Source organism: Beta vulgaris, chromosome 9, assembly GCF_026745355.1.
Source record: "Beta vulgaris subsp. vulgaris cultivar EL10 chromosome 9, EL10.2, whole genome shotgun sequence".
Lineage (NCBI taxonomy): Eukaryota > Viridiplantae > Streptophyta > Magnoliopsida > Caryophyllales > Amaranthaceae > Beta > Beta vulgaris.
The window spans coordinates 40903593-40915409 of NC_079210.1; the positions used below are offsets into that span (position 1 = coordinate 40903593).

An 11817-nucleotide genomic window follows, 5' to 3' on the forward strand; every position below is an offset into this window, starting at 1 on the left:
ACTACTTGTTGCCATATATAATACTAGTCTTATATGTACGCGATGTGTGTAAAAATATGTAAAGACTTAAATTAGTTGCTGATTTATGTCTAATAAATAAGAAATTTTTAAATTTGTAATCAGTTTATCCTACTAATACAAATTTTTTGAGATTTTTTTTAAAATTTTAGTTGAGAGGGAAGTGGAGTAATGTGTAGCTAACATTAAATCGTTATGGTAGCTTTTTTTTCCAGAAAGCCACCATAAAAAACATTCAAGGAAAAACGATAATAATCAAGTAAGAGGGAGAGGTGGTAGCTCAATAGAGTAACACCCCGAACTCCAGAGTATTCCACACGGTACGAATCCTCATCTCAACAATATATTACGTTGGGCATCAACTTGGCAATGGGCCTTTAGGCCTGTTGTCTTTTGAGTTGTTTAGCCTTAGACTCAATCTCAAATCTGGTGTGTCCAACAGGTTAGTATCTTAGTAAGAGTTGATTTTTGAACCAATTATCTTTCCTAGAGAAGAATCAAGTAAATAGGAAGGAGGTAGTATACTACTAAATTATGAAGTGAGCTTTATTGATATTAATATAGACAAACATATTATAAAATATTACATAGGCCACAAAATAGTTTCTTGTATTTAAATTCTTAACAGAAGTATAATATTACGTCCCCCCAGTAACTTCTAAAAACAAGAAGATGCTAATAGCATTCTGCAAAATGAAATACAAAGGAATCGTACATACATACAAATCACATCCGGATGACCATGTTGTAAAACACATGTATATCAATCATAAATATGAAGTCCAAATTAAAGTACGCAATATTGATGAAAGAATTACTATTATAGGCAAAGAGTTGTAGGCAATGATATAAGGCATAGCTGGTTTTGGCTCTGTAGCGACAGTAGATGTTTGGATTTGGGTAATTAAGGGAAGGTGGGCTTAGACAATTCTGGTTTTGTGGGTTTAGGAAGGTTCGGCATCTCAGGCAATTTAGGTGTCTCGAGCTTTGGCACCACGGGCTTAGGCAACTCAGGTTCCTTTGGCCCCTCATGCTCTGGTGTTGTGGGCTTAGGTAGTTCTGGTACAGTTAATTTTGGAGGCTCCGGTATTGTAGGCTTAGGTAATTCAGGCATCTTTGGGATTTCAGGCACAATGGGTTTAGGAATCTCAGGTTTTGGCACTTGAGGTACTACAGGCTTCGGGATGTCATGTACTGTTGGCTTAGGGAGTTCTGGCATTGTGGGTTTTGGCAATTCATCTTTTTTTGGTACCTCGAGCTTTGGCATTTCAGGCATGGTGGGCTTCGAGAATTCATGGTTTTCGGGTACTTCAGGCTTTGGCACTTCATGTACTTGAGGCTTTGGGAGCTCTGGTATGGTAGGTTTAGGTAATTCAGGGATCTTTGGCACCTCCGGTTTTGGCACTTCAGGAATTGTGGGCTTAGGCAACTCAACTTTTGGCACTTCATGTACTATGGGTTTTGGGAGTTCATGTACCATTGGCTTAGGGAATTCTGGTGTTGTAGGTTTAGGCAATTCAGGCTTTTCTGGTACCTCAGGCTTTGGCATTTCTGGCACTGTAGGCTTAGGTAGTTCATGCTCTTTTGGAAGTTCGGGCTTCGGCACTTCATGTATTTCGGGCTTTGGGAGCTGTGGTATGGTAGGTTTAGGTAACTCAGGTTTTGGTACTTCAGGTACAACAGGCTTTGGAAGTTCTGGTACATTGTGTTTGGGTAACTCTGGTGTTGTAAGTTTTGGTACTTCAGGCATCGGGGGCTTAGGCAATTCAGGCATTTTTGGCAAATCAAGTTTTGGGATTTCGGGCACCGTGGGTTTTGGTAATTCCGGTATCACTGGTTTTGGAAGTTCAGGCATTTTTGGAACCTCAGGCTTCGGAAGTTCTGCATGGGAACTTTCTAAAAGACGACGAGAAACAACCAATTTGGCATCACCGCTCAAAAAAAAGCATGTAGCAAGCAACATCATTGGTAAAACAAGAGAGTATTGATGAGCCATGATGGAACAAACTAACTAGATGCTATATCACTCTATGGTTAATGTGTTTACCTTAGAAATTAAAGAGGATGCTATTTATAGATAGTATATGGAAAATTCAGAAAGGTTTTCGAGAATGGGTTGGTAAAATTGGTCGTGGACAGTTTAACATCTTCATCTACATTAGAAAAACATGACATAGGCTTCATCATTAAGTTTATAAGTATAGATTAAAATATGTGATGTATGGCATATAGGTTTTCCACCTGTCCTATATTAGGCAGAAATTACGAAGAATTATTTCCTCCTAACAACTAAAGATAGCCTAAGGTTGTATGAAGTATTTCAACAGAAATTGGTCATTATTTTAATCACGTTACCCCCCTCCCCCCTCGAAGTCATGCTAAATTTTACAAAAGGACTTGTATGCTACAATAAGCACTCTTAAAGATTTTATGTAAGCATATCCAATATAGCTTTTGCAATAGTTAGTATTATTTAGATTTCTTTTATTCGAATAATTACCTCGGATCAAGTTGACGGTACCTTTTCAATTGATATACAAAAGCAAATGTTAGCGTGTATAATATGATTGGATCAATTTTAATGTACAAATTTTAATAATTTGCACTAATATATACTCTATTTGTTCTGTCTTAGTTGACACAAACACTATTGACACAAGTTCTAATGAGAGCAAAAGAAAAAAAAAGTAGGAAGAGAAGATTAGTTGAGTGAAACTGCTATCTAACTTTAATTAAAGAAAAGTAGATAGAAAAAACTTACAAGAAATATATGTGTTGCAACTAAATGAATGTCAAATAAATATGTAACAACAATCGTTCAGGATACAACGAAGGATGTCTTGGCCTAGTAGTTAAGATTGAGGTGCTGTGAACAATAGGTCACAGATTCGAATCCCCCCTCCCCTTCTTTGTACTTTGTACCGCCTTCGTGGCTCATATGGATAAAAAAACAATCGTTCAGAATATGGGAGGTAAGATGTTAATGCTATTGTACACTTTAGAGCATGAAAATAAAGTCTAAGTATCGCATATATATGATGATTATCAATTGTTGAAATGTTTCAATAATTGCTGTACAAAAAACAATATTTGACCTTATTATATATTTGAGTTGAAATCAAGGACTCTTGAGTCCAAAGGTATGGTTTTCTATCTATCACATAAGAGTCCAAAGTTTAAATGTTGGTAGAAGCAAAAATTTCAATGTTAGGGAGGGAGAGAGGTTGGGGCTTGTTGGGCTTTGGGTGAGTGACCATGTGCAAGGGCAGTCCAAAGAAATTTCTTCTTACCATGGGTTCCTGAAGGGGATCCCTAAATATACATATTTGAGATGATGGACCAAATGAGTCACTTAAAAAGTAGCTTAAATAAAAATGACCCTTTTAAAGTAATTAACGAGGTGTTATGGTAAGATTATCTTATTTGAAAGTTTCAAATGTGTCAATTAATATTATCCAATGAGTTGATCTTAATGTTAAATATGATACTTAGACTCTTAGGCTCTATTTGGCAAAACATTTAAGACACCTTAAATTAGTACGTGATAAAAGTTTAAGTTATCTAAAATAAATAGTCGTGTTTGGGTAAGATCTTAAATTTCTTGAAGCTCAAAAATTGACTGACATTGAGTTGCTATCAAATATAGCATCTCAATTTAAGGTGTTGAATTCCATCTATCTTATCAGTTCAGTTCCTTTCAGCTACCTTCTCAGATTTCACCTCTATTTCAGGTTTTCAACTTATGTTCCCAAACATAATCTTGATTTCTTATCCACGAGCAGTCTAGCTTTATGGCTTCTTTTCACATTAGTCTTAATGAATGCTATTGCACGTTAGATTATGGGAAATAGGTGAAGGGCAAGCTTTTACCATGATCAACATGTTCTATGGAACAGGGCCCATTAATTATGAGGGTCCAAAAATAGAGAAAGTCTAAGTAGTAAAAAGAAAAGGTTTATTGACCTTCCAATTACCACAATTTTTAATCTTGTTGAAGACTTAATTCCTAAAACCATTCTTCTCTTTTTTTTGGGAAACGTATTCACCTTATATTGATTACACTTAATTCAAGCCTCTAATTATCACTCCAACATAATTTTTCAATCCATATTTCCAATTAACCTCAAATGAAACACCGAAAAATAGGATTTAAACTGGAATTTTTTTTATTACTTATTTATTTGCAGCCCGTTTCCACTTACATCTATCTTTATATCATTAGAAAATGGTAATCAAATACTCTAATTATTTGGGCTATTCTCTTTTCATAATTTGATTATTTGAAGTGAAGAATCATGAATGGATGAGCTATTACATTATTCAATTCTTCAAATATGAGATGCTTTTACATTCCTTTTTGTCGTTCTTTTGTGAAAAAACTTTGTTTTGTCATTTGCTAGTGTTTCTAGGAATTGCACTGTATAATTTGTACTGTGGGTTTAAGGGATTTTATGATGTTGATATTCTTTGGTATAGATAATTTAACTAACTTTTTACTTTGAATTTTTTTTTACCTATTTATTGGTATTATTCCTAAAATTTCTTTAAAAAGTAAGATATTCAATTTGGAGAATTTAGTAGTTTTACTTTAGTTCTTTTACTTTAAAACACATAAAGTAATGTCAGTTTTTTTTTTTTTAATTTAATACTATATTCTTGAGTGAAATCTTTATAAGCAACTCCAATTAGAGTTTACATGCGAATACATAAAATAGCAAATCACTAATCGCTACTTCTTATTGCGTGATCCACAAGTAAAATAACTTCACCCTAAATGACACTCATCATAATTCGTGAAAATGAAGTTCTCTGATGCTCTGAATATTTATAGGTTATCTAGAAATTAATGTTGATTGTTTTTTTGAACTTTTTCTAAAGAGCCGCATTTTGATAATTCGCGCAGGGCTTCTATATAGTTCGAGACAGCCCTAGATAGGTCTATTGTGGATAGATACTTTGGAAATTGGACTCCACTGAAATAATTTAACACCGTTATGATATCATAAGTCATAACCACCACTTTATTGTGTGAACGTACATGCATGGAGATCTATCTTTAGTTGCTCAACTACTACTAAATATGCACAGCATCAAAGAAAAAAGAAGAGAAGTTACTTGAAAATTTGTTACTATGTTCTTTCTTGGACGTAACAATTATATTATTAGAGCATATGATACGAGAATGTATGCAAAAAAAATAAACTTCAAATGAAATACTTAATCTTTTCCAAAATCATAAAAAAGGTTGCGGACACTCATTGATTTACATAAAGATTTGCTTGATTAAGATGATGTGTTAGCATAGGTTTAGCAAAACTTTTGGCATAGGAGAAATTTGCATCAATTTGCAACCTAACAAAAACCACACAAACGATAGTCTATAGTCTATAGCTAATTAACCACTAAACTGAGCTTTATTAGCTCTTACAAACCATATAAAACAAAAACAAGTAAAACCAACAGAGAGCCGTACACTATGAAGATCTTCATTGTTCAATGATTGTCATGATTGAGTCACAACTCTGATGAATGTGGTCAATAATTATTGTCTTTGGTTGCGATAAATAAGACGACATTATAGGCTTGTAGCTGGTTAGAGAAAACCAACCTGCATTAAAAAGGTATATTATACCTGATGGAAGTTGTGGTAGGAGCGAATTTCTTTCAGGACACGAACAATATCAAGTATCAATCAACAACGAGCTTTGCATCTCACAACATGAGCAATCCCACCTTTTGTAACCTAGAATAAAAGCTTGTGACTTTTTGGAGAGTCACGATCCTGAGTGACTCATTACTCTCTTGATTTTTTTTTTCATCAAATACTATTGTACATTTGTACTAGGAAGTTCATCTAAAAGTTTGTCATTCTAAAAAAAATGTGGCACTAAATAGAGAATTAAGAATAATGATCAATAATGTATCACGAGTTATATTGAGTTATTGATCGTGGCTATTGGTCAAGTCATGAACTCGATCATGATTCTTTCACAATTGTTGTTTCAATTGCTAATAATCACTAGCATTTAAATTTTGAAAAATTTAATGATAGAGGTCTGAACTTTGGGTGATAATTTTCAAAAGGTTTGAACTATTGATTAACCTCTGTAGGGTTATTAACTTTTAATAGATCTCGGTAATTTGAAACTGACGATTTTTTTTAAAATCTCACCTAGTTCTTACTGCTCTATCTCAGTTAAACCTTCTAGTATGACCCAAACGTTTTACAGATTGTAACCTAAGGCACTTTCAAGTCACCAAGGACAGCTAAAAGTTAAGACCCCCTAAAATTGGAACATATACATGTTAATCAATAGTTCACACCTTTTAAAAAATTATTATCCAAAGTTCATACACCTGTCGCCAATTTTTCCTTAATTTATTTTTATCACGTACAGTGACCTCAAAATAGTTTTTGCTTTAATCATAGCATGGAATTTTCCTGCAATGAAATATGGAATAATAGTCAATCAAGTTCACACCAATGTACAATCTTGGGTGGTAAGCAGCTAATATAGAAACACGTTAGGTTATTTTTTGAATCTCCTGCCCTAACGTCGTGCTAAAGTGTTTTTCTCTCTAGAATCTCCTCTGCAATGACGAGGAATTCTAAAGCTTAGAAGACAGTTAATTCTAGCAATCAAAAGCCAAAAGGTCCAGTATCTAATTCAAATGCCAAAAAGGTAAGATCGATGGATAAAATCCTTGGTATTAATGCGATGGATTTTCAACTGGAGGAGAAATCAGAAGAGGTGAGGTACGGTTCAGCAATCTATGCAATCTCACCGAATGTTCTCGGAATGGTTATCAGCTATTCACACTTCAGCTAATAATATGAAAAGAACTGGTGCTGCTGATAGGAGCACTCGACGAATTGATCTGATTCCAATATTGCAAATGTCTGATAATGAGGTAGACACTGATCCTTCTGATAATGGTGATAATGTATGCAATATGAAAAACTTAGTTAAAATTGATTTAGAAAATGTTCAATATGAAGTAGATTTCTGGAGTTCCGCTGTTATCTGTTATGTTGTTGGAGCTAGCCCCACCTCCATATGTAATGGAAGGTTTTATTAGAAGAATCTGTAGAAATAATGGAGTGGATAAAGTAGCTGTGCTGAAGAAGGGTGTGTTTATAGTGCGTTTTCTATCAATGGAGAAGAAGGATTATGTTTTGAATGGTGTTGTTCCTTTCTTTGATAATAAACCGATAATTGTAAGAGTCTGGGAACATGAAATGGATGTTACAAAGGACCAATTTGATGTCGTTGTTCCTACTTGGATTATGTGAGACTTGATTTAAAGTATTGGAGTGAAAGATGCTTTACCAAATTGGTGAATTCACTAGGCAAGTTTGTTAAAGTAGATGCTGCAACAGCAAAGAGGGAGAAGCTTCAGTATGCTCGGGTGATGATTGAGGTGAAAATTGATCAGGAATTTCCAGATCAATTGAGCTTTATAAATGACAATGGCAATGAGGTAGTAATTGAGGTGTCTTATGAATGAAAACTAGAGAAATACTCAGTGTGTAAGAAACTGGGTCATAAGGCTGAGGTGTGCACTAGAGGTGTGTAGAGACAAGTATGGAAGGTAAAGGAGGTCAAAGAGCAAGCACTAGAGTATAAAGGAGTACAAAATGAAGATGAAACAGCTTTCCAAAGGGTTACTCATTCAGCTAGAAGAAGTACACAAATTGTTGATCTAGTCAATATAAATAACTCTTTTAATATATTGAATAAAATGGTAGAAGAGAAGGTGATGGTAGGAACAGTTCCATGTGAAGCAGGGAAAGGAGAGCGAACTAGGAGGGGGACCCTCCTAAGGTGAATGGATAGTATCATGATATGGAATGTCCTAGGGATCAATAGCTTACTGAAGCAGAAGAAAGTAAAGGAAGTGTTGAATCTAAGATCCCTCGGAATGGTTAGTCTCATAGAGACTAAGGTGAAAGCAAAGAATATGGGTAAGATGTATCAAAACTTGTATGCAGGATGGTGTTTTTGTTCTTCCTATCATTCTAGTGGTAGAGTAACTTTGGCCTGGAATCCCTTGAGTTTTTAGGTTGATATAAGATGGATTAGTGCTCAATTAATCCATTTTTTTGTAAAACCTGTTGGGACAACAAAAGTATTTTGCTGCACATTTGTATATGCATTTAATAATGCAAGAGATAAAGAACTTTTGTAGAAGGAATTGATGGAAATAGCTGATAGCATAGATATTCCTTGGATGGTTAGAGGAGATTTCAACTGTGTATTGAACAAAGAGGAAAGGGTGGGCTAGCTCTATTGTCAGGGACAATGAAATGGTATCTTTTAGAAGATGTGTGACTCACTGTGGGTTAGATGATATTAAAGCAAATGGTTGCTTTTACACATGGAATAACAAGCAGCAAGGTAGTGATAGAGTTTTTTCAAAGCTCAATAGAGTCATGGGCAATGAGAAATGGAGAGACAAGTTCAACACTGCTGAGGTTATGTTCATGAATGAGGGGGTCTTTGATCACACACCAGTATTGGTAAGAGTTCATGAAGGAGTCACGCGCATTAGAACACCATTCAAATACTTTCATATGTGGAGTATGAGGGCAGATTTCTTGGAAAAAGTTCAAGGTATATGGAATGTGAGCATCAGTGGGTGTGCCATGTTTAAGTTTGTTCATAAACTGAAACAAGTGAAGCACATGCTAAAAGAGATTAATAGAGAAGGCTTTTCTTAAATTCATATAGCAGATACAAAAGCTAGTATAGCTTTGCAAGAAGCTCAGAAGGTAATGCACCTGAATCCTACTAGCATTCAAGCTAGAGATCATGAACAATAGGCAGCAAAGGAGTACAAACAGGTGCATGCTAAATATGTCTCTTTTCTCCAACAGAAGAGCAAACTAACTTGAGATCAGTGATAGAGTTTTTTGGAAGTTCATGTACTTCTGGTTTTGGTAGCTCGGGCAAGGTGAGCTTTGGAAGTTCGGGCACAATAGGCTTTGGAAGGTCATGTACATCGGGTTTCGGTAGCTCGGGCAAGGTGGGCTTTTGAAGTTCAGGCACTTTACGTTTTGGTAGTTCGGGTAAGTTGGGTTTTGGAAGATCATGCAATTCAAGTTTCGGTATGTCAGGCAATGTAGGTTTTGGAAGTTCATTTACTTCTGGTTTTGGTAACTCGGGTAAGGTGAGCTTTGGAAGTTCGGGCATAGTAGGTTTTGGAAGTTCATGTACTTCTGGTTTTGGTAGCTTGGGCATGGTGGGCTTTGGAAGTTTGAGTAGAGTAGGTTTTGGAAGTTCAGGTATTTATGGTTTTGGTTGCACGGGCAAGATAGGCTTTGGAAGCTCTGGCACTATAGATTTTAGAAGTTCGTGAACTTCTGATTTTGGTAGCTCAGGTAAGGTGGGCTTTTGATGTTCGGGAACAATAGGTTTTGGTAGGTCGGGTAAATTGGGTTTTGGAAGTTCAAGTACTTCCAATTTTGGTAGCTCCGGCAAGGTGGGCTTTGGATATTTGGGCACCTCCAATTTTGGCAACTCGGGTAAGGTAGGTTTTGGAATTTCAGGCACCTCTAGTTTTGGTAGCTCGGGCAAAATGGGCTTAGGAAATTCATGCACATCTGGTTTTGGTAGCTGAGGTAAGGTTGGTTAAGGAAGCTCTGGGACAGATGTCTCCATAAGGCGGCGAGCTGCCATCAGCTACCAAAACGAACCAACGAATATCCATAGTTGTAGGACTTGATTGAACTGGTGGAAATTGTATATATAATAAGAGATAAAATAAAAAAAGTTGTTCAAGAAGGTTTTTGTTTTGTTTCTGTTTGGGCCCATTAAATCCTTCCAAGGAAATCATGCCGCGTGGCACCGCCACCTAAGGATCGTGGGTCCCACCAGAATCACCCTTTGAAAAGGTATCACCAATCCCCAAGTGAGCTGTCATGTCTAGCACACCACTTTATGGAAATTCTCACCACTATAAATACCTCTTGTCCCATCAATGCAAAGGTATTGAATACTCACCTAACTAACTTGAGCTTCTCACTCTAGACTCTCTCTCTACCTCAATCATCAACTGACTTGAGCGTCGGAGGGGCGATCCCGGAACAACCCCCGGGGTAGTTTTTCTGTGTTTTGCAGGTTTCCGGTGAACTGATAACCAGCCCTGCTCGGATCTAAGGACTTGTTCAGCACAGACCATTAACCTCAATTTCTAGACAGAAACAGTTTGGCGCCGTCTGTGGGGAAAGTACAAAAAGTTACTTCGCCACCACTTCGAAAGACTCTCTTGCTGCTCAGCAGGACTTAATCACAGTGCTAGTCAGCCATGGCACCTTCCAAGAACGCCCGTAACAGATCTACCCAACCTCAACAAACTGAGAGGGAACCCTCACCCCAACCAAGGAGGTCAGCACGAACTAGATCCCCATCGGTTCATACACTGGACCCTAACCTGGAGCTCTCTCAGGAACTTCAGCCTTCTCCCTCTCGGGAAATACAACGCGCTGACCCCCAACCTCTACTCACAGCTGACATTGCACTCATAGCAGCTCAGCTGCAACAAACCTTGCAACAAAGCATTATGCAGATGCTGACCACTCTCCAGCAAGGGCAAGGGCATAACCAGCTCAACCTCCAGCAACGTGAGGACAACATTCAGAGGCCCTCTCATAGGGAAGAGCGAAACCCTCGCTCCCTTCATGACCAGCCTAACCGGCAAAGGTCAGCTGCTCGGGAGCTTACTCGGTCTCAAAGGCCCCCCTCCCGGCAAGATGAACGCCCTCCTCTGGGCGAGAGGTCGGTCCCCCGGGAAGCCGCTCTCCGAAGGGAGGAGACCCATGTCTCCCGATCGCCAAGGGGGAATCCTGGTCGCAAGCCGGAGGATGCTCGGGATTTCCTTAACGAGAAACGACGGAGTCAAGGGTATGATGCTCGTCAGCTCCTAGACCGCAAAGCGGCTCAGCGGGAAGGACACGGCGACTCCGCTCAATCCAAACCCCTAAGGCTAGGAAACGGGAGCTTGAAGTTCATGACTCCGTTCAGCCGAGAGATCATTGGCACCCAGACCCAAGGGAAGGTCAAAACACCACTAATTGAGCCATTCGCGGGCCTAACCGACCCGGAAGATCACATGGCCACATACAAGGCTCAGATGAGCGTGCAGACCAGCTGCGAGGCCACCTGGTGTCGGTTCTTCCCCACCACACTAAAGGGGCTCGCGCTGAATTGGTTCCAAGAGTTACCGGCGGGAATCATCACCGACTTCTCGGTGCTTGAAGACATGTTTACTCATCAGTTCGTGGCCGGAAATAGGCAGAAAAACTACCTTGGGGCTCTTGGGGATGCCAATCTTCTTAGCCTTTAGCTCAGCCTTCAGTTGAGCCGCCCTCATTGCCGCGTAGTTAAGTTTCTCGGCCATTTCGGGGTCGGATTCCAGGAGGCGCGTCAAAGAACAAGCTGCAAAAGGAAACATAGTTATAATGCTGTGTACATAAACAAGAAAAACATGTAAAGTAACCCCCTCCGCCGATTACCCCGGGGGAATGTCCGGCTCAGCCCAACAGCCGACAGAAGATGCTCGCTTTTGAATAGGCGGCAACTCGGAATCCAATTGCTGGCCACGTACACCTCCCCTCCTTGAACAATTTGGGCTTCAGTCTGCATGTATATGGCCGCAACGGCTTCTTCCTCGGACATCTCAGGAACCCTGAAGTTAAGTTCGTGGTTGGGCTCGACATCCGGTCGGACTGTGGGGATTCCCCAGTCCCCTCCAAAAAACACGAAGGCAAACTCCCTCCTAAAGCCCTTTTGAGACGTG

At 38.6% G+C, this 11817-nt stretch overlaps 1 protein-coding gene across 1 annotated transcript; it reads right to left on the bottom strand.

The window, feature by feature from the left end:
* Nucleotides 1-540: 540 nt before the first annotated feature.
* LOC104903818 (protein PELPK1) lies at nt 541-2048 on the bottom strand. Its single transcript, XM_010691941.2, has one exon. It carries the CDS (start codon nt 2012-2014, stop codon nt 923-925), a length of 1092 nt encoding a protein of 363 aa, XP_010690243.2. The 5' UTR covers nt 2015-2048; the 3' UTR covers nt 541-922.
* Between the last annotated feature and the right edge of the window lie 9769 nt (nt 2049-11817).